The 27,579-nt window shown below is 38.4% G+C and overlaps 1 protein-coding gene across 1 annotated transcript in view; it reads right to left on the bottom strand.

The window, feature by feature from the left end:
- Window positions 1–2,884: 2,884 nt before the first annotated feature.
- rtn4r (reticulon 4 receptor) overlaps window positions 2,885–27,579 on the bottom strand; it is a 69,166-nt gene continuing 44,471 nt past the window's right edge. The window contains exon 2 of the mRNA XM_059337540.1: window positions 2,885–4,954. Within this exon, the coding sequence (XP_059193523.1) occupies window positions 3,573–4,954 (1,382 nt within the window). The 3' untranslated portion in view covers window positions 2,885–3,572. The remainder of the gene's footprint in view (window positions 4,955–27,579) is intronic.

Raw genomic sequence — 27,579 nt, 5'->3', positions numbered from 1 at the left:
AGCATTTATAAATGATGGTTATTGTAAAGCGTTACCAAGAATTGTTTTTTTTTGGGCATGTGAAAAAGCACATTTACCACAACTTTATCAAAAGACTTGTTGAACACTAGAATAGAGTAGCAGGTCCTTATGCACAACAGTCATTTGGAACAGTTTTACATATGAATGGGACACAGATTTTTCTGTTGATTGCCTGAGCAGACATCAGGAGAGGTTTGACTGAGTCAGATACAATTACTTGCATCGTGTCCTTCAGCCCTGCAGCTGCTTGTTTATCAGCAGAGGATAGTGGGAATCTGTTGGAGGGGCCTTGTTGATTTTCCCTGTTGATTTCTACTCAATATCAATATCTTCTCAGGTCCCCTTCAGTCCTCTTACTTTCCAGGGTTAATCGACGACAACAGAAAGCTCCGGGGATTTGTGGGGACGCTGCCTCCTAATCCTTCCACTTGTGTGCAAGATACGTAGAGGGCAGATAACAAGATCTTTACTTAATTTGGTGCAGAATATAAGTCTTTGCATCAGTGGCAGTTCTACACAGGGGCCTACAGGGTGTCAAATTAATAATAAAATGATCAATTTATAACGATGAACGACGGAACAATTCTTACCTATTTTTTGTTCAAACAATATCTCATTGTGCACAAAAGGAACCCATAATGTGTACATTGTATAATAGTTTAATTGTGCAATAAAAGCTAAATATAAAGATCATTCTTACTGTACTGCACTTTCAAAATAAAATAAAAAGTAATTGTGCACAAAAATGAGAAATGTCATTGTCATACAAAAATAATTGTTGATGTTGGTACTTACTTTACTTTGGTCTCATGGCTTCAATCAATGTAGCTCTTCCAAATATGAGACTTTTAGCTAAAATAAAGGTTTTGAATGCTTAAATATCATTTTTGACGATTTTTAATGTGCCCCTCTGATTAAACACTGGCCCCTCCTTGGCCCCCACAGTAAAACTGGTCTAGAACCGCCACTGCTTTGCATTACCCAGGTCTGTGGGCGACCCACCACAGGCAAGAAATATAATGACAACGTGACTTTTCAAAGCTTGAATCATATTGTATTTAAATGTTTCGTACTGTATTTTCGATGTCAAAAGAGCAAAGCAGTACTTAATATGACGCCTCGAGGGTTATTCTGCATTCACCGTCAAAGTTTCTGATGTGAGCAGTCACTTTTTGAATATGCCCACAGTATTTTCAAACACTGTTTAATAATTCATGCAAAATTATATGAAATGTGGCAGTGTTTGTAATATACATAACTAGGTCTAATCATATGCAGAATTTTGTTAAGCTGCCTGGAGCATTTTATTCAACATCATCGTACTGCACATGCAGCAGTCACTTAAGACTTGTAAATATACTTCATGGGAGGATGTTGACCTTGTTTTAATGTGCATATTATAACATAATCATTGATTTGTTTGATGTTTCAAAAAAAGCCTTAGAGGAGATTGTAGCACGAACTGAGGTTGCAACTAATAAAGATCAAACAGAGGCCTGATAATTTTATTTCAGTGGGAGTTATATTGGTCAAGGAATCATTGGCCTGAGAATAACATCAAAGTTAAAAATGGCGGTTACATCATTGGGAAAGTGCAGGTGAAAAGTTCACCAAAAGGGAATTCATATTTTCCTTTCATTTTGGCTCTTTATTTCCCTGCAAGTGAGCTCACACAGGTCTTATCCGCAGAGTGTGGATTTCCGCGGTGCCAGCGTCCCGAAGAGGCCGAGGAGAAAACAAACAAAATCTGGACGCCTGAGGTTTGGGACAAGGCCAGATTTGACAAAGCAGTCGGCCATCACGCTCCTAACAATCCCAAAAAACAATGAACACGCCACAGTAGGCCCACCATCTGTTTGGGAGGAGGAATGTTGTTTGGCTCTCAATGTGGTTAGTGAGACATAATATGAGCTGCTGTTATTTGCTAAATTCAAATGCATTTTGTACATTCAAATGCATTTTGCTCCTCATTTAGAGCAAATTTTGCTGACACGATCTTAGAATAGAGTCCTTTCCAATGCAGCTTTTCCTCACCTAATTAACAGTACACATACAATGGAGTGCAAGTATTAAATACAAGAAGTCCAGTTAAAGTCTTTACTTTTTTTCTTGAGGTTTTAAGCCTGCACACATGATTATTCGGTAACACTTTACTTGAAGGTATCGTCATAATAGTGACATGATACTGTCATAACTGTGACATGACACAGTCATGAACATGTCATAAACATTAAGTCAATGTCATAAACGTTTATGACTGCTGTCATTAAGTGTCATTCGTTTTTTGTCATGACAACATGACATTCTCTTGATTATGACAACTTCACATTAATCAAAGTGACATTACCAGAAAATGTCTTTGTCATGGCAACTTGACATAAACACAAAAATAGATGCATATTTTGTTAATGTCAAGTTGCCATGACAAAGACATTTTCTGGTAATGTCATTTTGAGTAATTTCAAGTTGTCATAATAAGGACATCCCAAACAAATTTAATGTCAAGTTGTCATGACAAAAACCGAATGACACTTAATGACAGCAGTCATAAATGTTTATGGCACTGACATAATGTTTATGGCACGTTCATGACTGTGTCATGTCACAGTTATGACAGTATCATGTCACTATTATGACGATACCTTCAAGTAAAGTGTTACCGATTATTCTATATTTTTGTTATTCTTTTGTCAATAAAATAATTTTAAAAGAGCCTATCAAGGTTTTGCAATGACCCACTTCCTTGAATTATCTTGATCTTGCCCTAACAAAATAGTAGAAAAATAAATAAATCCTCGCATTTAAGAAGCTGATGTCTATGTGCTCTGTCATGCAGGAAAATACCACACGATATCAAAAGATCTACGAAATAAGAACTTTTATTCATAATATATTCATACTTGTACACAAGTAAAATAAAATGCATATCTATGGTTCCATTGCAATCTCCATTAACAAACTGACAGCATTCTTTTGGTAAATGCTACCCATAAACCCTTTCTGTCATGAAAATAGAACGTAAATCAGGGGAGGTAAAACATTTGATTTTTATAAACATAAAAAAACATAACATTACCCAACAAATGCATCACTTTGAATAAATAATGGGGGGGAGATCGTTTATCTTCAACGGACCCAACATTCTTTGTGTGCGCTCTGCCTCGGATTTTTCCTGTATTTGTTTTTTGTTTTTGTCTTTTTTTTTTTTTGTCTTCCGGTGGTCTGTCTAAGCAGTAAAAGCTTTTGAGAGGGAAAAAGGGAGGAGTCTCCGAAGTGTAGCTTAGACACGGTACAGTTAAGTACATAGAGAACAAACAATTTTGGGCACCAATTCATTATATACATTAGATCTGTAGTGTTCTGTAAAGGCATCCATTTTTGTTAAATGTACTCTAATGTCTTCATCATCGTTTGTCCTCGCCCACGTTGGGACAACGTGACTCCTCGCTTTTCAGTCACTGTCTGTTTTGTAGATGTCACTGCATCTTCTGTTATCATTGTCATGAGCATCAACAATCTTGAGTCCTGTGTTCAGAGTGAGATCAGGAGTCCTAAGACATGGCTAGAGATATCCAGATCATGGGAATGAAGAGAAAGCGCAGCACTTGCAAGGTAGAAGCCCGTCCTTTGATGCAGTGGGCGTCTGATTTGGGCTTTTTGGAACACTTCTTTTTCTTTTTGTTTGACGCTGTAGATGATTCCAGATTGTCTGTAAGGTCAGGGCTTAGATTTTCCAAACCTTTATCCAGGGTGTTGGACAAGGTTCCAAGTGGTCCATCGTTCTGCTTGTTCTGGGTCTCGTTTTTCGTTCGTTCCGGCTCCTTATATTTAGTCTTAGACATGTTCTCCTTTTCCTTTTGCGGGTTGTTAGTGATTTGGCTTCGCTTGCCAGACAGAATGGAGGACTTGTCGTTATCTCCGAGGCAACACCTGGGAATGGTTTCTCCAAGAGGATTTTCGGTGGACGAGAATTTCCCGGACTGCCCCTTGGAGCTGAAGAGATTGGTCTGGATTTGAGGTGTTTCCACACACCCCTCCAAGTCTTCACTCTTCAGTCGTTTCAGGTCCTTTCCCGCCAGGAACTCAGGAACATTGCACTCCAACTCAGAGCTGGATCCTTTGAAGCGTTTGAACCACTCCCACAAGGTCCTCGCCCGGCAGTCACAGATCCACTGGTTCCCGTTCAAACGCAAGTACTGGAGAGACACCAGCGCGTCCATCGTCTCCCCCGTCAAGACTGTGAGATTGTTGAAGAACAAGAACAAGGACTTCAGCTTACCGAGATCACTAAAAGCCCTTGGTTGGACGTAGATAACCCGGTTCTGGTGTAGCAGCAGCCGGTCCAGATTGATTAAGCCTCGAAACATGTTGTCTGTTACTATCTTGATCTTGTTATTGTGCAGATAGAGATAGGTGAGGTTGGCAAGGTCTAGAAAGGTGTCGTCATGCAGGGTTAGAATGTTATTGTCCTGCAGGTAAAGGTACTGTAGGGAGAACATTCCTCGGAAAACCCCAACTGGGAGCTCTGACAGGCCACACCTGTGCAGGTGGAGGGTGTGCAGCTTAGTTAAGCCCCTGAAGGCTGTAGGGTTGATGGTGCGGAGGTTGCTGTTGTCTCCAATGTCCAGTTCCTCGAGTCTTTCCAAGCCGTAGAAGGCCCCAGCCTCGATGTAGCTGATGTTGTTGGAGTAGAGCCAGAGGACGGTGAGATTGTGGCAAGAGCTGAAGCTGGTGGACCTCACCACCGTTAGCTTGTTGCTCTGGAGGAATATCCGCTGGCTCCGCACGGGGATCTCAGTAGGAATGGAAAACAGTCCTTGTTGTTGGCAGGCCACAGTGGGCCTGGGCTCACTGTAGCATACACACTTGGCAGGGCAGCTGTCAGTTTGAGGCACAAGGTTCAGCCACATCACCAGAAACAGGAGTCGCCCCCCTACAGAGACAAAAAACAACAACAACGGTGGTAAGTAAATAATCTACTAAGTCAAGATTCCAAGATAGTCGCAGAAATAACTAGAAATACACAAATTCAGCTCAAGAAGTAATGTACAAAAACCCTTGACAACATCATTTGAGAAATCTGAAATGGATGACTGAAAACACCATACAGAAAGAAAATAGTCCCTGCATGAAACTGCTCACAACAAGGTCTGTGAATTATCTTGAATAACAGGGTCATGATTCCTGGGAAGAGACATCATGGTTGAATTTTTTCAAATGTATTTTTTTTTGGCACTTTGAGCACAACAAACCTAGTGCCTGCTAGTTCAATTATACTGAAGAGAAGGCAGACATCTATCCTGCCATTATGTCCAATACTCAACAACTCACACAAACACAATATGCAAACTGCTTCCATGAAGGTTGTGACACAGTGTAAAACATGAATAAAAAACATAACGTATTAACTTCAGAATACAGAGTGGATATATCCACACATCAACAAGTGATAAATACCAATGCAGCCAATGTAAAGAGGGTTGAATTGTCCCTTTAAGAATGTACTGTATAAGCAATATTCAATATGCACAATGCAAGCCAATGACACTGCACAGATCATGAAATCACATAACCGACCAAAACCAAAAACATTGTGTACAACGTTCAGCACATTACTACATAATAGGGAATCCTCTGCACAACAGTGATTCAGCATGAATTTGATGTTATTTGGATCTGGGGACACATCTCCTCCCTGCTGCCTGTGCTGACGTGAGGACCTAAACAGCTGAAGAGAGTCCTGTGACGGCAGACTCATTTAAAATTGGGTGGGTGGCTTTTATGTGGAATTAGCTTGCTCTAATAGGGCGGACATAACTAATGGTGTTTCAGCGTTCCTGAGGTTGACATTTAGCCTGACGCTGGGAGATAAGCGTACATGCCAGGGTAAGAGATTGATGCCCGGGGCCAAGGTGGAGAGAGGTCTACAGAGGCACCGCTACAGTTTCCTCTGCGCTGCCATGACTGAAGCATTTTTTTCGAAGTGCAGCATGAAGATGAGATATACAAGAGGTGTGGCAGCACTCAGGGCGAGTCTTGTAAGGATCTTTGTATGTGTTTGCCCTGAAGGCATCCATGTATAAAATAAGGCGTATTCCGCATTTGCTCGCATTAATTATTTCTGCTTGTCCTCTGCGATGGATCAACTTGTTACATAGTGCCACGGTAAGTGAAAAGGACAGGATTACTGAACATGAGTGATCACTTCTGACATTACACTGCTGTAGGTAAAAAAAAAAAAAAAGAAAGGTGCATCTATTGGGGCTCACACATTCCTTCATGTAGAGATGATGGTGTCAAAGTGTCACAGGCATGTCTAGTAGCAGCATATAATGGCAGCTACTCTTCCAAATCTCTGAACCCTCTTCAGGATTTCCAATCTCTGCTCCCATGCACATGTGAGGAATCCCAGGCTTGCAGGCATGACAGGTAGCGAGGCTCTGGAAAATGCATGAGCCTTACTCAGCCCTCCCTCCATCCCCACTCTCCCTCTTCTCATTCCCCTGCAATGTGTTGTGGTGCAGCTCATCTCTGGACCTTGTTAAACGGAGCTCTGGTGTGGCCTGACAGCAGCCCTCTGCTGCACTTTCCTTCCAATCTCCCTGCTCAGCCGTCAGACTGCCACCGGAAAGCTGTCAAGACTTTCCACTCTTTCTGCATCGCAGCACTTTTCCCTCAGCACTGCCTAACAATAGCCATATTTTATCGCATAGCACGCTTCGTGTATCTCCTCTACCGTCTTCATTTTTCCCCCCTCTGCTGTCTATTCATTAACAGGCTATTTCCGCCCACGCGTTGCATGTCAAAGCTTGGTTTTCTCAGCTCTCGGCATAATATGTCTCGTCTTTGTTAGCATCTGTTGAATGACAGCGTAAGCCCCACAATGCCATCAACTCCATCCCAATTATTTTTTTCTCACTAACAGCATCTTCTCATCTGCATGACGCTGATTGCATGACCAGATGTTGCAAAATATATCTGTGACTCATGGCTTTCAGATATTTTCTTTTGCAATATGTCACTCTTTCATCAGGTCTATTAAATGAGGGCTGAGACACGGTCTGTGACCACATGGGAGCTACAGCGTGTGACGCATGAGAAATGTAACTGGAGCTGCGTATTGGAGGGTCACAGCAGACGGTGCTGGTGTCCACACAGACGCTGTTCGATGTGTAGCCACCATTTGATGGATTTCTGTACCTTAAGGCTAATCCACACATCCAGAACTACAATTAGGCTACTGTGCCTGTGAAAATAATTCTGTGCCTGTGAGAATAATCCCCATGTCCCCATGATTGTGTGCCAGTTATTGAGCCTTTCAGCGAGTGCAGAACAGATTTCACTGCGCCTTTCTGTGCAACTCTGCCACATCTCTAACTTGGCAAAATATGGTCGATCATTTGGGTTTTTTAATTGACGAACACAAAGGTGTGATAGTATTAGCCTAATAAGAAGAGGTTTCCCTGATTACTGGACAGAACACAAGATTACAAGAATTTCAAGACTAATATCCTGCATTTTTGTGAATGTGGGGACATTTTAAGGGGTGAGAGAAGAAAACACCAACACAGATGTCAGTACATTTCAGTAAAATAAAGACTTTTTCCCACACCAAAGACCAACAAGTTCCCTTGGCAGTACAACCCTGATTCCTTAACCCATAAGAACCCAGACCCAGTTATTCTTGAAGGATGTGTTCTATAAGTGGACCACATAGAACACATTTCTGATGTTTTAAAAAAGAAATACTACCCCTAAATGTCAAAGATCTGTGATGTGGCATATACGTTACATTGGGCGTTTATGGTATTTATGTTTATGCTATTTTTTTGTTTTAAAATAGAAAAAAACTAGACACATTTTCTGCTCACAGAGACACAAATTTGCCCTTTTATTTAGCATCTCCATAACATATATCAAAATTGTGACTTTAATTTGTTCAAGAAATATGGTCAGAACAAGTTAAATGCAACACAGGACGGCCTATTATTGGATTAGAATTGTTAAATCGGTTTAAACTTAGCCTCGTAACATAAAATATGCTTTTTAAAATTAGCTACTTTTTCACCTTTCTGTTTCCAGTCACACACATATTTTGGAGAAGTCACTTCCTGTCAGAGTCACATGACCACCACACCAGGGTGTCAAGTATGTGTTGCTGAGGGATTTAATGAGTTAAGGTGAAGCATAAAGCTAAATATGGGAGATTATAGAAGACTTAAAGTGTTTGTTACACGGGTGCCACTGTGGGTTCTTATGGGGTTAAAGGTTGGGACGCAGTGGAAAGCCTAAATAAAATCAGAATACATACAATTCAGAGTGTGTATTTACTCGTGTGGCACACCAGTGATCTGCCGACAATCTTAGTCGAAATCTGTACTGTTGCAAAGATGACACAAAAAGGAACTAATGTTTAACTGTTGTCGACACAAACTTAAATATCTTAAAATACAGCAACAAGGTTCTGGGTAGAAAAAAAAAATCCATTCCTTATCGTCTTCTGCCAGCTTTGGTTTCAACACTTAATCTTCTCCTATCTGCTGTGTCAAAACATGGCTCCGAGCACTGCCTTCCTGTTTCAGACCCTGCCGCTGGCCTCTCTTCTGAGAGCTATATTACTGTACAGTAGCAATCATCACTCTGTTTAAGAGCAGACAAGCCTCTTTGTTTCCACCCGACTGACACTGTAGCCTCTTCAGCTTTGACTAAAGTACATCAAACACGCCCTCTCCTCCAAGACAAGCCCTCCTATTTACAAAAGGAGCTTGACATTATATGGCAGGTTAAGGAATCAGGGGCAACCAGTATTCTGTGGTGATACAGCTAATTGAATTGTCTGTCAAAACCAATTCTCCGAAATCGTGTGATGCTGCTGAGGACACTCCGGTTAGGACACTAAATTGGGCCGATGTTGGTCTTCTCCCAAAAATTGGATATTGGCCTCTCGGTGTCCCTCGCTTGGATCCTGAAGGTGAAGATTTTACTTTTCAGCTTCGGGCGTGACAATCTGAAAGACCTGCGATAACACCTGCTCTGTCCTTCCTTCACAACTCACCTAAAAGGATTGCATTAGCATGGATTTCTGAAGAGTTTTGTCCTTTGGTCTAAAAAAGAAAGATTACCTACTTAGGGGTAAAAAAATGTGCATGAAAGTAAAATAAACGTCAGCCAAGTGCAAAACTCCAGACGAAGACTACACTGTTTATGTTAAATTATTCTGTAGTCATTTCATTTTACTTATATATACTATATATACTTATACTTACAAATATATTTGATAAAATGTATTAAATATAAATACGTCCTTGATTTTGAGGCAGTTGTTTAAGTAACTTTAATATAAAAATGTTTGAGATAGAATCTGCTTATTTTGATCCCATTAAATATAATCTTTGTGTGTATGTAATTCTAAATCAGGAGAATTTTGAATTAATCCAACAAAATAGAAAACACAAGAAGAAACAAAATCACACAAAAAGACTGAAAAAAGACACAAAAAGACAAAAAAAAGAAACACAAAATGACCAAAAAAGACACAAAAAGACTGAAAAAAGACACAAAATAACAAAAAATAATAATTTTTTAGGCACTTCCTGTTAAGTTATTAACTCAACTTGTAACGTAGTGAGATTTAATAAATAATATTGCGTGCAAACTGTTGCCTCAATTTTATTGAGTAGCTATTGTTTGTTTTGTTTACAGTGTACTGGTATCAGTTCTCTAAAAGCAGCTAGAGGACACTATTCGGTCACAAAACAGAAAACAAAAAATGCCCACAGGAGTGTATGAGTGGGCACAGGCAGCTTTGTTTACTTATTGTATGAGTGCATCACTTAGCCAGACTCCTCGCTCATTTGCATGTGTCCCTGGCATGTTTGTTTCTCTGAACAAAGTCTCAGCACTCCTTTTGTTTTAGTCAAAATACAACACACGTTTAAACCCTTCCCCATGCCTAAAAACCCACGATGAACACAACAGAGGGCATGCCGGGACAGCACATTCAGAGGTCCTCCGATTCATCACGGTGGCTTTACTTTGAAGGGCTGGGGATTGGGCAGGGACGGCTAACATGACAGTCTTATCCCCTTGGCCCAGAGTGGAAGTGATGTCTCTGTCAGAGATGAATCACAGTAGTTCTCCAGAGGGACCTCCTGGCCTCTTTCTGAAATCATACATTATTGTGTTGCTCAGAGGCGGGCCTGCATTTATTATAGCCATGATCCGCTCGCTAAGGTCATGTATCTTGTGTGAATTCATCCATGCATACATAAATTGTTTTTATATCATGTTCAAAGGAATAAATTGGAGTAACTGTATAGGATGTGACAGTGGTATGAAGCCCAATTCTGGCACAGCCAAAGCAGTTATAAATGACTTTGTTGTGCACGGATTTATGCAACCTTTATTACTCTCAGAAGAAGAACTTTGTGAACTGAGCGAAAACACAAATGTGAGGATTATATATTTCTAAGATTTTTTTTAATGTAGAAAGACCTTTTTTATGTTCTTTTTGGAACTGTGCTCTTGTCAGATGTTTTTTCATGTATTTTCCATTACTATAATCATTTAATATTAACTTTGACAGACTTATTTTATACACTGTACTACCTCCTCCCCCTCGGATAGTAACAGGCTTTTTGTGTGTGTGTGTGTGTGTGTGTGTGTTTGTATGCTGATAACAATTTTTCCAACAGTGCACTTCATCATTTTTTTGTTATTTCAAAATGACCAAAAACAGAAGTCCTCACTTCTCAGTCCAGCATAACGGTCCACTGTTGGTAATATAGGAAAGTATGTGTGTGTGAGTGTGCACAAGTGCTTTAAGGAAGCTTTAAGGAAGTCAGAGCCCAAAACACCTGGCAGTCTCCATAATGAGGTTGTGTTTGTCGTTGTTGTTGTTGTTGTTGTGCTCTCAGAGTATGGGGGAGTCTCAAGTCACAGGCCAGTATACACACACACACACACACACACACACACACACACACACACACACACACACACACACACACACACACGCACACACACACGCACGCACACCCAGACACCACATGTGGACTTACACACTCAGCGGTATGCAGTTGGAAACCCTTTTGCCTGCATTTTAATGTGCATAAACATCTGTGCAAAATTTCTGTTTTATATTATTGTTAAGGGGGTTAATACTTTTTGTATATATCTTCTTGTCTAAATTGTCAATGCTTGTATATTTCTTTCTATTCATTGTTATTTTATTGATACTTCTTTCTATTCTTGCTGTAGACTTTTTGCTGCTGTTACACTGAAAATGTCCCCATTGTGGGACTAATAAAGGAAATTCTAATCGAATCAATCTGTGATTCTGTCCACACATGTTTGAATAAACCCTGGCTAAATAATCACTTGGCTGCCTGATTCATTTCAACTCCCTTGGACTTGTGAATCCTGAAAATAATTACAAAGTAAAGAGTTGAAAGGACATTTTGTTGACTCAGAATTCTTATTCTTACTTTGCCAAGTTAAGCATTTACACCTCACTTCGACAGGCAGATGACTGGGACTCCACCGCTTTTTTTTGTATTAATTATCATAATACAGTTTTGTCTGAGAGAGAAAACACAAATCAACAAATCCAGCACAAACACCCGCCATCAATGGCTGACTGTTCTGCTTCCTTCTGCTCTCCCTTCTGGTGCTCACTGCCATTTTTCATGAAACAACAAATATGACATGCGGTCAACCTGGCTCTCTCGCCATGATGAATCCTTTGAAATTGTGCATAAAACAGGTAATTATTCATGCAAATGCTATCCTTAATCACACTCAGCCAAAATGTCAGCAAATTTATCAAAAGTTCAGGTCCACCCTTGATGACTATGAATGGCCCATGACAAATTATGCTGAATATTTCTTCACCAGGGTTTTACCCAGATAAGTGGGATCAGTGAGACACTTCTCCTGGGTCTTCATCCATTGTACAAACTGACACAAAGACAGTGAACAATGGAGGAAACTGAACATAAATTCATGTTTTCAACTCCTTCACTTGGCTCTAATGTGGTTTGACAAAACACTAAATACTTGAATTCTTCTTTCTGTAAATGAATCCTTGGTAACACTTTACAATAACCAACTAATTAATGTTTATAGATGGTTTATAAACCAATTATTAACCATTTACAAAGTGCTATACATATTTAATCTTTAGATGTTTTCAACCAATTTCTTAAAGGTATATGAATCATTTAAAAATCATTAACATACTTGATATGGTGTTAAAAATGTTAAAATGAGTGCAACTAAAACCATTGATAAACTATTGATTATAAGTTATTGGTTTGTTAATGGTAAAGTAACTATAAACTTACATTAAAAAAAACATCTATTTGTCATTTATAGATGATGTAGTTAGTTAAACATTAATAAATGGTGTATTTACCATTCTAAATGGCCTATATATGGTTTATAAATATGGTTTGCCATTTATAAATGGTGGTTATTAAGTGTTACCGAATCCTTTTGTCTACTTAAACTTTTTTGAGCACATTCAGAATCAGTTCTTCTACTTTTAACTCAAGTAAAGTTTTTGATAAAGTACTTTTGAAGGGCGAGAATTACAGAGTAGCCTACAGTTACACTGTCATGGCAGACCAGGAGAATATTCCATTTATGTTTGCTTTGAACCCTCTTTTCCCCTCATAAGCCTGTGAAAAAGTTTTATTAAAGAGAAGAAATGGTCTTCACTTTCAAGAGCATCATTGAAATTGCAGAGTGATTGGCTGGTAGGGGAAATTCACATGGGAAAGGTTGCGATCAGAAGGCACCATTGTCCCTTTTATGGCCACCACATTTACCCTGTCACAGTCTTCAAGAGAGCCACATTTCTTCTTTTACAACACACTTATTCTTACTCCAAGGTCAAGTCATATTTCTTAACATTTTCCGGTTTTACTACTTTTTCCGACCTTGATTTCTGTCTATCTTCACTTCCTTTTGGCGTATGAATCCATACTTTGGTGAATGACCAGAATCACAAGAAAACTATAGAAAAAGTGGTAACACTTTACAATAACCAACTAAATAATGTTCTTAGATGGTTTATAAACCAGTTATTAACCATTTACAAAGTGCTATACATATTGAATCGTTAAATGTTTTCAACCAATTTCTTAAAGGTATATGAATCATTTCAAAATCATTAACATACTTAATATGGTGTTAAAATGTTAACATGAGTGCAACTAAAACTATTTATAAACTATTAATTATAATTTAATTGTTTGTTAATGGTAAAGTAACTATAAACTTACATTAATATACCATCTATTTGCCATTTATAAATTATTTAGTTAGTTAAACATTAATAAATTGTGTATTTACCATTCTAAATGGCCTATATACGGTTTATAAATGATGATTAAACATTAATAAATCTGTTTACCATTTATACATGATGGTTATTGTAAAGTGTTACCGAAAAAGTTGCCTGTATTAGTGTACCAGTATTTTTTTTTAGGTTGTCCCTAGATGTTTTTAGTTTTGTCTCTGCACCTTAATCTCTTAATAATGTACTTTATTACCTGTGTCTTTTTTTATCTACTGCTGATTTTAATGTGTCTGTTTTCTGAGTCTTTTGTTTTTTTTTGATTGTTTGAGATTTATGTATGAAAAGTGCTTTACAAATAAAATGTATTATTATTATTATTATTATTATTATTGTATCTCAATGGAAACACGAGTCCTCTTCAACCCTTCTTCCCAAAAAGAATACACACACACAAAGACAACACACAGACCTACACACAAAGACAGATTTGTGGTTGCCCTTACAAGATTCATGAACCAGATGCTATGATCTTAAATAAAGATGCACACATCAGATCAAACAGGTTATTTAGGACATGATGGACCAGAGAGTGGAGCCGGAGTCCCTTGGCGAACCACGGAGTGCTTCAGTGGCGGCTTCAGCATGCAGACGAGGACACAATTAGAAGACGAACAGGGGGGACAGATAAGGTCCTGTTTGACACACATCTGACACAGCACTCGCCCAAGCAGATGGCTCATGAATAAGTCAGGGAACCGGAGGTCGGCAGACAGAAGGAAAACTAGAACCAGGCGACTGTGTGTTTGGAAAAAGAGGGTTGTAGAACCTGATAATGTAATAAATTCCCGATAATGTAATAAAAATCTGCACTTGAGTCCATTGAAAATGTAATAAAACCTGATAATGTAATAACTTCCCGATAATGTAATAAAGTGCATTTCCCAATAATGTCCCAATAATGTTGGGAAATACTTTATTACATTATTGATAAAAAGTGTAACATTAATGGGAGGTATCAGGTTAGCCTTCATTCCACAAGTCCTGATAATGTAATAATTCCCCCATATTGTAATAATTTAACAGCAGACCACCCTGTAGAACCTGATAATGTAATACATTCCTGATAATGTAATAAAGTGAATTTCCAAATAATGTAATATACTTTATTACATTATTGGTAAAAAAAAAAAAAGTGTAACATTAATGGGAGGTTATTACATTATCAGGTTAGCCTTCATTTTGCAAGTCCTGATAATGTAATAATTCCCCAATATTGTAATAATTGAACAGCAGACCACCCATTACTTGGGTTCAAGTGGTGATACTGTGTAGGCAACTCTAGCTCAAGAGCTTCAAGGTCAAAGTTGAATGTTTGTTAACTTTTGACCCGTTCATCCGTTTTTCACAAAGGATGTATCACTGGAACCCTTGGGCTAATCCGAGCTAATTGGGGTTTTTCCGCCATCTTTGGTTTGTTCAAAAACGTTCCATTAACGTTATACTTTATTACATTATTGGTAAAAAGTGTATTACATTATTGGGAAATGCACTTTATTACATTATCGGGAAGTTATTACATTATCAGGTTTTATTAAATTTTCAATGGACTCAAGTGCAGATTTTTATTACATTATCAGGACTTGCGAAATGAAGGCTAACCTGATAATGTAATAACATCCCATTAATGTTACACTTTTTAGCATTAATGCAATAAGTATATTACATTATTGGGAAATTCACTTTATTACATTATCGGGAAGTTATTACATTATCAGCTTTTATTACTTTTTCAATGGACTCAGGTGCAGATTTTTATTACATTATCGGGGTTATTACATTATCGGGAATTTATTACATTATCAAGTTCTACAAGGGTCCGTATAGATCTGTATGTGCACATTCATGGGAGAGTGTTATTGTCCATTGGAGAAGACAGAGGGGCTGGTGATGTCCTGACAGCGAGAGAATGAGCTTGCCATCAGAGGGCTGTCAGATCGAATCCCCGCTCGACTGGCGAACAATTGGAAGCGAAAGTGGAAGTAAAGAGTTCTCTCTTTCAACAACTGACATCAAATTACCATCGAGCCTTGAGTGATGCACTGACCTCCAGCTGCTCCAACCCTCACTCAGTGGGAAATCAGCCAAGAATATCTTGTGCCCAACATTTACAAACTGTTATGGCTTTCTACATTGGCAGAAGATTGACTGGATGAAGCAAATTTGCTCAAATAGTAGATACAAGTATAAGCATAACATGAAAGTACAATTGCAGTACAAATATCTCAATTGTATGTATTTTATAGCCAAATATTGTTATTTTTGCTCAACTTCAACAGCTAGTTCGTTTTATTTCACATGCAAACTGTATCATCAGCTCATAGAATATGACGCACTGTTAAAGATCACCTTATAATACATATATATCCTCTTGAGTCCATCTATTTATTGAAAATACAAATGTTATATTTACAGTAATAACTTTATTTATATATGATATGTAGACAAGCTGAGAAAGCCAGTTGAAAGTGCAATCATAGGAGTTTTCACAGTGTGCCATTTATGTTTCTAGACCATTTTTAAAATGTGAATTTTCTTTCTACAATGGAAAAATATTACTATTATTAATTTATATGCAAATAGACTGTTTTGTAGTTTTATTATTTTATTTTTTTTCTGTTGTTTTTGTGTGTATAAATGGTAAAAAAAAAATAAAAATAAAAAAAAGGTACATTTCCATAGACACCTGTGTCTTTTGTTTGTATTTTGGGTTCCTAGCAGCTTTATACTTTGTTAATTAAAATAAAATGAAAAATCTGACTGATAGCCAAGTTTGTGTGGAGAAAAAGGAGCCATGCATGTGATGTAAGGACAGACTGAAAGATGCAAAACAGAGACAGAAACAACTGCAGAGGAAGTTGACAATTTGAACCAAAATCTCCTGGACTTTAGAGGTTTAAAGTGAAGCTAAAAGTTCACATTAGCTCCTTGTTAACATTAAATGCTGCTTTCTCTTCAGTAAGAAATATTTAACACTGGCATTTTGCCTGCATACTGTAAGTGGCATTTTTACTTTTTTCTTTTAAGTGCTTTTAATATTTTTGAGGCATGATTTGGTTTGCTTATTCTTACTTGTGATGGAATATTTGAAATTGTGGCATTGCTTAAGATTACACTTGAGGTTTAGTATTGCATTACTATTAAATTTGCAAAAGCTACAACAACTGCAAAGAGATCACCAGGCGGGGAGGAAGGATTATTAATGCCCCTGTCCTTCAAAACCAATAAGTTTGTATTACAGGCTTTCTCCGTTATAAATTTGTAAGTGTTGAAATACTCCGCCGTCCTGTTATTACCTTTAAAAAAAAATGTCTCCCACTTGACAAAGCACCTGCAGAGCCACATAAAATGATATTAAAGTGTTTTTCACAGTCTGTGTAGTACTCCTCATGACTATTAAATACTCTATGGCATGTACAATTGGTGAAGTGTCCCTTTAGGTAAAGGATGGATACTTCCTTCATGACTAACTGTACATGTAGGCAGCACTCCTACGTCCAACCAATCAACTTAGTTGCCAAAATGACAATGCTTTTTCTTCTTAGTTGCACTTAAAGATTGCAGAAATGGAGTTAGGTATGCTTAAATGCCACTACAGAGGATTAATTGTCGTGTGGTGGCAAAGCGCCACGGGATTAGGGGGCAAAAATGGCACATTCCTCACAACTCTATTGTATAGTTGGCAGCAAACCAAGTTGCCCTCAGTGCTGCAACAACTCACTATGAAATGTTCCACGGAAGGCATTGGGAGTCAAGTCTACCCGTGAGGTTTTGCAGAATGGCTCAAATCCAGCTTTTTGCCCGCCTCCACATGTCACAGACATGGGCAATTTTCACATGTGAAACCATGTAAAATGCATAATTCAAGTATCATAAGCTGAAAATAATGCAGGCATCCGCCAAGCATGAGTGTGTGGGGGTGTCCAGATGCACTCTTCAGGCCACAGAGGAGCAGAAATTCGGAATGCCCTACTTTGGGGTTTTGTACCGTGCGGGCTGCCAGTAGTGCAGCCAAGCATTTTTGCTTAACAGAGTGAATAAGGCTTTATCTTATCTACACATGACTGGAGAGAAAATAAATGAGGGTAGCTGCTACAGTACATGCCCCATGTGTCTTGGTGTTGCTTAGCTCACAGGCAGACTTTAGCACAGGTGTTAACAACATCTTAGGAGGCATCCTTTTTTTGTTTAAAACGCTGAATGTGTCATCCTCCTCAGGTACTTAAGAGGATTTGTGTGAAAATCTATCCGGCAAAAAGAAATGCACAAACACGAGGAAGCAGCATTGTATCAGTTGGGACAAATATGAAGTATCGAGTACCCCGGTCATGTGCATTGAGCTGGAATATAAGCGGTGTTTGCTCAGTCATATATGTCATTCTTTGTGTATGTTGTGCTATATGTGGGTATTTACAGGATAGCTTTGAAATGCCACTGTTAGGTTTGTGAGTGGTACAATGCATGCTGAAGGAATGTTCTTTATGTCCAAAGGCTTTTAACAGCCTGTAGGATGCAGAGTGGAGAATGTCAGGCTTCTATTGATATCACAATATAAAGACATTTAATGCTTTGTCAAGCAGAAATGTGACAGTTATAGATAGTTATAGAAGCTCATTTTGATGATTTCACTTCCCTTTGATTTTGCCGCTGATGTTTGCATTTTAACTTCTTCTTTGTTTTGTCACTTCTGTTCACAAAACACTTACTGTTAGGATGCATTTCTTTGTATTTCTGCACAGCATGTATTTATAAGCTCAGCATAAACTTATACTTAAGTGGTCAGTGGCGAACACAAGTCTTGTTTGGGCGGCTGTGGCTGAGTTGGTAGAGCGGGTTGCCCACCGAACGGAGGGTTGGTGGTTCGATCCCTGAACCACCAACAGCAGCCTACATGTCGAAGTATCCTTGAGCAAGATACTGAACCCCAAATTGCTCCCGATGCTGCGTTCATCAGTGTGTGAATGAATTCCCAATGGTGGCAGGTGGCACCATTTAGGGTAACCTCTGCCACCAGTATGAATTTGTGTGTGAACGGGTGAAAGCGCTATATAAGTGCAGGTCCATTTGTTCCTAATACATGCATACTTGAGTGAGATATTGACAGGCTGACCATATAAGTTGACCACACATGTCCCCATGTATTACATGTTGACAACTTTACCATGTAAGCACAAAGTTAATGTCCCAGAATAACTGGCACCGTGTCACGACAAGTATATAAGAAGTTTCAGTCTCTGTAACCTTTTCATTCTGAAGCATGCCAGAACTGAATCTGACGTTGTGAGGACTAAATGTGTATTGAATGGCCACCTGTCTGATTGTTCTCCTCGTTCATCAAACCACAACAAAAATACATACTATCACTTACGTTACTTCTGTGGCTCGCATCACCCTCGTAACTAGTTCATTTTCCGACATTTATGCACATTTTTTTACTGTTTAAACTAACCCTAACCCTTACCAGGAAGTGTTTTTGCCCCAAACTTAGGTCAGTGGTTTTGTAGTATAAAGTCACATTTTTGCTATTTTAAGAACAAGCCGCAATACTGTGAGTTTTAATGCTCATATGTGTTGTTATGGATGGTATTAACAGTTTATTCTGTCATTTAGGTTGGAGATCTTGTTGGTGTCCTTGGAGTCAGTGAGAGATTTGGGCCTGTTTTTTTGTTTACATAACACATTATCAGCATTTCTCTGTGTGTTATAAATTATGAATTGATTCATTGTCTGCTGACTATAAACAATGACTTAGCTGGATTTAACAAGTATTTTAGTGCTGATTCCAGCTATATGTATTTCAGGCAGTGCTAGAAGAAGTATTTAGATTATTTATGTTTAAGTATAAATACTAATACCACCCTGTGTAGTATTGATTGTTCAGTAAAATGTTCCCTGTCAGTGTTTTACTAATATATATATTGTTGTTGGCTTGATATTACTGCTGCATTACTGTGTATGTTGCATTTTACTGCTGTAGATGTTTATTGTGGAGCTAATTTAACTACTTTATAGACTGTGGGGCTGTTTAATCTCCAGCAATGAATCATATTCTGTAAGATCATCATTTGTTTGTAGCATCACTATACTGTAAGAACCACATCATAGCTCTAGAAAAGTAAACGCTTCATAAGCTGAGAAAAACAGCTCTCTTTTCGGCTTTGTGATGATGCATTTTGCAGCTGATCAAACAGGGTTTCTAAAGACTTTATTTCCTCGGCGCATACAGGAACACTCCATATTCATAGTGCAATTTTATTACAACATAATAAAATTGGAGATTTGTGTTTTTTACCGGAGAAGAAAAAGCTATGGAACAATGCAATCTGAAAAGTAACTAAATCTGTCAGAAAAAGAGTAAAAAGTACAATAAAATATAAATAAATCAAGTATAATATTGAATTAAAAGCACTTAAAATCTCTACTAGAGTCATATTTGATGGAGTGTATCACATTTTAAAGTAGGCCCTTACATTTCAGCTTTAAAATAAAACAAAAACATGATTCACCGCTCCCAAACCTGCTCTCTCCTGCAGCTCTGGGTCTCTTGAGTCAACAATCTAAAATCAGTGAGGACTCACAGTTAATGCACTGTACTGGCACAAAAGCAAATGAGGCCTAATGAATCACTGCTGCATTATCTAAAAAGGATAACGGGCCCCGGTAAATATTGGATGATAGCTCCAGATAATGCTAACACCTCCTCGTGTGAAGTGTCAGCTGGAGAGGGAGACAGCAGTGACAGCACCCACAGGCGGCCTCGTATATTTGGGCATGTGAAGATGAGAAAACACATCGAGGTGGTCTGAGCGGAGAACACGCTGTAATGAGTGGGTTACACAGTTTGATGTCATTGTAGCTTGTCTTTGCTGTAGGCATATAGTTGAGCTCTCAAAGAATGGTCTATTCTGCTTTCCCGGGCCTGTGGAAGTGGAGCGGCTGTGAACATTATCCACTCCACATCTTTCTGACAGCTTCATTACTACAAAATTCCTGTGTTTGGCAGCAGCCCTCTTAGACTGGCACTTGTTGTGCTTGTCGAAGAGAAACCAGCTCCTGATGAAGTGTTTGTGTGAGTTACAATTGGGGGAAGAATACATCAAACAAGCACTTAATCTTTGACCAGTCTAGACTAAACCGAAGACATTCTGTGTGAGTAATCAATTTAGTTGGATTGGAGAATTGCTGTGTAGCTGCAGGGGAAACCAAAAAGGATTTTGGTAACACTTTACAATAACCAGCTAAGTGATGTTTATAGATGGTTTATAAACCAATTATTAACCATTTACAAAGTGTTATACATATTTAATCATTAAATGTTTTCAATCAATTTCTTAAAGGTATATGAATATTTTAAAATCATTAACATACCTAATATGGTGTTAAAAATGTTATAATGAGTGCAACTAAAACTATTAATAAACTATTCATGATAAAGTAATTGTTTGTTAATGGTAAAGTAACTATAAACTTACATTAATATACCATCTATCATCTGTCATTGATAAGTGATTTAGTTAGTTAAACATTAATAAATTATATTTTGTGCATGGCACAAAATGTTTGGTGGTGGCTCAGTTGGTCCTTTCACCTGCTGCTGGAAACAACGGAAGACCACAACTCCTAATCAGATCGGAGATGCAACTGGTAGGAGAAACCCACTCTAAATTGGGAATGATATATGTTGAGGTCATGCTTTTTTATGACTGTTTTGATTTGATTAGTTACAAAAAATGTAACGTTTGTTTAAGTAAACCTTATGGTTAAGTATGTAAATCATTACTTTAATTGTTTACTTGGTTAATTTTGAATGACTTTGTTTTAAAGTAATGGTAACATTTATTTTCTAGAAAAACTGTTTAGTTAAATGTTTGGTGTTTTGCTTTCAAGACTAATGCCTGTTTTTCTGTTTCTTAAAGGTTATCAACATATTTCACACCACTCTGCATAATTCTCTATAAACCATAAATCACCAACCATCTTCAAGAAAATAAAAAACCAAAGAAAAAGTTGAAAACGAGTTGTTCCTTTGCATCCTTCGCATACTGATCAGGCAGTTTTTCAAGTCTGGGCAGAGTTGTGGTCAAAAAGAAGACAGAACTTGACACCATTCTAAATGGCCTATATACGGTTTATAAATGATGATTGAAAATTAATAAATCTGTTTACCATTTATAAATGATGATTATTGTAAAGTGTTACCAGGATTTTGAAATTGCCCGCACCTTTGCTGTTTTCTCCTTGACATGGATGCTCCACTTAACCTTCCAAAGCCCTTGCACCCAGGATAGCAACAATTGCAAGCACACACATTAGTCATTCCAAGGTTATGCATAGGTGAATGCATAGAATGGTATTTTGAGTGGGCAGATTTCTCATTAAAAGGCAACGAATGATACAGGTAGATGCACCGCCTGAGGCAAGAGGCGGTGAAAATGTGCCAGAGAATCCTTCATGAGACAAACCATTATTGACACTCTTTTTACTGCCATAATGTGTCATCTAACCTTCCTCGGTCTTCTCCAGTTTCGCAGCATTGCACTCTGCTGGATTGGCCAGCTGACTATGCAGACTGGCTGCAAATGTGTCATCTGCAATCACCTCTGAATGGGTGAGGCGGGGGCAAACCCAGGAAGACAGGGTTTAAGCAGCAAATGTGGCTTAGAGCAGTTAGTTCTCAACCTTTTTGAGTCACGACCCCCAATTTAACATGCATGTTGTCCGCTCACTGAACGGAATCTCACACGCACAGTTCAGATCATACAAACTTAGTTGATACGAAGAATTTTGAACAAATAATGAAGCAGACAACAACTAAAACATCTCTCTGTCTGTGCATTTATATATATTTTTTAATTTTATTGTTACTTTTAATCTAAGTCCTTTGCTATAAGTTTAATGGTCCATTCTGACCTCCTGAGTGTGTAACAGTCAGCTTCAAGCCAGAGACTCCTTGGAAAGTAATAACTTGCTACTTTGGGATTTGTCAGAAAAGACACAAAATTACCCCAAAAAGAATCAAATTGACCACAAAATGATCAAAAAAAGACCACAAAAAGTCACAAATTTACCAAAAAAGACACAAAATTACCAAAAAAAGACACAAAATGGCCTAAAAAAAGAAACAAAATGACAAAAAAGACACAAAATGACTAAAAAAAGGCACAAAATGACCATAAAAAGACAAAATGGCCCAAAAAAGAAACACAATGACAAAAACTACACAAAATGACCAAAAAAAGACAAAATGACAAGAAAAAGACACAAAATGACCAAAAAAAAAGACACAAAATGACTAAAAAACCCCACAAAATCACCAAAACAAAGACATTAAATGACCAAAAAGACTAAAACACATTAACACATGAACACTTTAACACAGTGGAGACAGAGCTGACTTCCAAAATGATTTGGCAACCCCCAGAAATCATCTCGCGACCCCAATTGGAAGAATAGCTGGCTTAGAGGAACTGCAAACATCACTGAATTCATCTTCAGTGGAGTGGATACAATACTGTGCCCATATGCCACGGCACGCAAAAACACACAAACACATACACGTGTATACAGACCCATATGTCTTAAAAGATCTGAGCACACTATTGCATCTGCTACCCCAGTTTATACAGCAATTATACTTTATATAAACATATCAGATCTAAAGAAAAGCCTGTCCTAAAATGGAGAAAGAGGAAAGGCTGTGCTGCAAAAAAAAAAAAAAATCTATGTTCTTGCATTAACCCTCCGGAGTCCATGAAACTGCTTCACCATGTCCTGACATGAATTGGCTTGACACTCTATATATTTGATATAGAGTTATAGAACTAGATGTTATCCTCACTTTACCTCTTATATGTTCTATTTGCAACATGTGTTCAGATTTGCAACATTTAAAAATCCTTCATTGAGCATGATTGTGTTTATAAAGTTCAGATTTTAGTTTTTTTTTTCCCCCTTTGGGTTCAAAATGTTAGTAAAGTGAAAGAAATAATTATCAGGTCCTATAGGTGAGGTTGTGCTGAAAAACGGAATGACACCAACATGGCATGGTAAACATGTTTAAATGGCAGAATGAAAGTATTAAAAATGGACAAAATAGCCGGAGACTCCAAAGGGTTAACAATGGATCCAATCACTACCTGACTAAGTGAAAGACGTTACTGGTTGTTGTGACGAACCCACAAACTGCAGTTTATCGCCCCATGCAGCACTTCTAGCAGTTACTGTTTGACTAGAAAACCTCTAAAACTAAAGTTAGCGACTAGCTGGTGGCACAGCATTGTCCCCCAGGAGTTGGTGGAGAGCAAAAAAGGGCTAAAAGAAGAATGGATATTGGATTTGTATTTATAGCCAGAGACATTGCTGGACACAGTACAGAAAAATGGAAATGTTTGCCAATCTTGGCACCCAATCTTGGAATTGGGTTCAGGAATTGGAACCAGTCTGATGGTGATTCAGCCTCTGGGGGCAAAAACGGATATTTCCAGGCTTCTAGCAGATCTCTGGATAACCGATATCCACGCCAGGAATTCTTCTTCCGTGTGCTGGTCATTGTTTAGTTGGTCATTGTTTAGAATGGTGTTGGACTTGAGAAATCACGCCTGGATTGTCTCTCTGCACATGAATGCAGATACAAAGCCAACTCAAACATGATTCCTCAGCACTACTTTGGGTAACTATTTACAACAACCATCATTTATAATGGTAAACAGATATTATCAATGTTTAATCATCATTTATAAACTGTTTATAGGCCATTTGGAATGGTAAATACATAATTTATTAATGTGTAACTAACTACATCATTTATAAATGACAAATAGATGGTATATTAATGTAAGTTTATAGTTACTTTACCATTAACAAACAATTGAATTATAATTAATACTTTATTAATGGTTTTAGTTGCACTCATTATAACATTTTTAACACCATATTAAGTAGGTTAGTGATTTTGAAATGATTTAGGAAATTGGTTTAAAACATTTAAGGGTTATGTATAGCACTTTGTAAATGGTTAATAATTGGTCTATAAACCATCTATAAACATCACTTAGTTGGTTATTGTAAAGTGTTACCCTACTTTGTTCTTTTGCAATCTTCCTGTTGATTTATTTCCCTAAATCATGGAGTTTTATTTGGTGTCTCGAGAATATCACTCAAACTGCTGTTGGCTTGTTTTGATCAAATATCTCAAGCTTTTTAAATTTTTCTTAATCATGTTTTTTTTATTGTGCACATAAGGGAAAATCAATCAAAAATCTTCTTGGTTTATTCATTTTAGAATTTCACTTTTTGCAAATGAACTCCTCAAATTGGAAACCTTGTCTCGTTGACAGATTCTCCATTCATATGCAGATATCTGATTACAAGATCAAATGCTTTCCAAAAAAGTTCCCCAAACTAAGTTTTTAATTTGTGCAAGGTTTGTTTACAGCTTCTTCCTGCGCCCCCGAGGGAGCAAAAAAAATTGGTTCGTGCAGGTTAAGTAACAAATGTAGCCTGCAATTTATTCAGCCAATATATTTTGCCAAGTGGTTCATGAGGATCAATAATGATTTAAGCCAAATATCTTTTTTTTAATTAAGTTTATAGTCTACAAGAGTTTTGTGGTTTTTGTACTCAGTAGATTTTAAATATTTATTAAGGTCTTAAATCACCCTCTCTCTCTCTCTCTCTGAGTCTGTGGTAGCCTTAATAATTATATAACGTTTTGTTTTGGACTTTTACTTTGAAATTTCGGCTGAAAGTCGAGCATCCTTGAAGCTGGCCATCTGTGTGTCCTCCTCATTGGAAAACAGATATAGAAAAGAAGAAATAAGTATTCATTAAAGCACTTTGACATCTGTGCTGTATTCTACCGACGTGTTTTGGTATAGTTAGTGTTGCAGTTATTATTCACACTGAAGTGTGCAGCGTGTACAGAATGAAATGAAAGATGAGTAAGACAGATAACCAGCGCCCACTTTACAGTTTGAGGTGACTGGCCGACTTGTTGTTGTTGTGCTGCTGGTATTTAAACGGTTTATTTCATCACATCAGAATTTCAGCTTGTTTAATCTCTCAGCTCATATCCGTGGTATATTTGATTGCTTCATCTCACGCAACACATGCTCGCAAGCGACGTCTCATATGGTAGCCATTAGTTATCCATTATCGTGAACAATGACTGTTTATTCCTTCCACTGCGTGTCTGATGAGTCATGCACTGGGACCGACGAGGAATTAAACACACACAATGTGCCCACAAGCATCTGTAAGAAAGACGTCCTGAGACTAGCAGAAAATGAAAAGAATCAAATAAATAAATAAATTAGGTGGATCATTGTGCAAGCGTTAACTAATTCTGGCCGGCTTGCTTGTAGATCCATCTATTTTGGATGTGTAGGCAGCCCTGGAGGCATGTTGACCTGAAAAAGACAAACCTCTCCCTTCCTTTCATCTTTTGAGTCAGTTCCTGCAAGCAAATGTATTAGGGCCAATAACACGAGGCCTACTTCTGCTGTTCTGCCCTGTAACAAGAGCACTGTTCTCAGCACTGTTTTGCTCCCGTCACATAGGGTTTTTTTTGTACTTTCTTTCCAAAATAGTGCTGTCAAAGGGATATGTTGGGATCCGTTGCGCAATGGAAACTATTGGAAAATAAGATAAATATTTGTGGAGGCTACAATAGTCTCTGTGAGCGTATGTAGGTGGGTTTTTGACATGAGTGAGGTATAGGATCTCATATCTTCCGCTGCCTCCGCATGCATCTGATTCATTCTCTACCCGAGACCTTCCACTTAAACCCAATGCATGTGGAAGGTGCAGCCTTGAAACTGAATTTGACCAGCTTCTGTTGACTCATGCATATATATCTATATACAGTATTTACTGTATATATTAATGCACTGCAGAGAATAGAGACCTTAAAGCCAGAGAAGGTCTCTATTCTCCGCTATGCTTTAAAAAGAAACGACAACCATTACGGCATCTTGACTGCAAATGAAAGACTACTGGAGCGGAGATACAGAATTGGATGAAAACAGGAGGTGTGTGAAAACAACACTCATCTTTATTTGTAGAGCAAAAAATAGAATAAGGTAAAATAAAATCGGGACACGGGCAGAGTGAGCCGTCACTTTAATGTCAAGGTTGCAGTGTCGAGAAAGGTGAGCAGGCTTTCTAAACTTGTATTTTATCGACCACTGCTTTGAATCTTGTCCAGAAGATGATGGCCATCTGCTCCTTTTTTTTCATAACCGAAACCTACGAGGCAAAACAACATCAGAGAATGCACGAGCAAGTCGCTTTCTTTCGGCGAGGGATCAGGCACAAACTGCAGGATCTCTGCAGTGCACCACAGCAAAGGCACTCTGAGTGACTTTGGGAGCTCTATGCATCTCCCATTTGGTTTCCTCTTTTAGTTTCACTGGGTAAGAGTTAAGGGAATGGGATAATGGGCCCTTGCAGCAAATATTTTCTTTAGGGACATTTTCGCTTCTTCCTCACCTTGCCCCCAAAAAAGGAACAGCAACAGCTGCGCCCTGGTTGGTTTAATAAGCCCACTTCTGAGAGGGTCTTAGTAAGCGCTCCCTCCTTTGGAAGAATGAAAGGAGAAAGACTTGTGCATTATTTACCACCCGCCTCAGTACCGCCGCACCCTGCGCAGACAAAGCGGCCGACTGCAGGAAAATGGATTTTTCTGCAGAGGAGCTCAGATAAGAAGGATAGAGGGGGGAAAAGGATAGAAAGCTGAAAAAGAGGGGATGAAGACTGAAAAACATTTAGAACATCCCCACCCAGACAAGCCCAGAATCAGTTAAATTTCACCTATCGCCTCCTCTTTCCTCCCTGTCGGCCTGATAAGGGCAGTTCTTTGCATCAGAGGCCTCCACGGATCAGTCACCTTTTTCACGGGAAAGGTTGAACTCTGGCCCACAGCTCGGTTCAAGCTGGGAAGTCATCACTCCTGTCCTTTATCTCCCCAGTGAGGGATGATCCAAGGCTGAGTGTCACACTAGTCTGCCCCCAATATGCCCCCTAACCCCTTCAACATCTCCCTCACACCTCCTTGGGGCCGTGTCCAGGGAGATAGGAGGAGAGCTGGTGACATGTGAGCGCCAGTTTACCCAGCACCATATGAGTCAATGCCATCATCCTCATTTAAAATCAGCAAAATTACTGGATGTGAATTTGTAATAACTTTTGGGAGTGTTTTA

This window comes from Centropristis striata, chromosome 7 (genome assembly GCF_030273125.1).
Source record: "Centropristis striata isolate RG_2023a ecotype Rhode Island chromosome 7, C.striata_1.0, whole genome shotgun sequence".
Taxonomy (NCBI): domain Eukaryota; kingdom Metazoa; phylum Chordata; class Actinopteri; order Perciformes; family Serranidae; genus Centropristis; species Centropristis striata.
The sequence above is the reverse complement of the archived record's forward strand: the minus strand, read 5'-3'. Positions and strand labels throughout refer to the sequence as shown.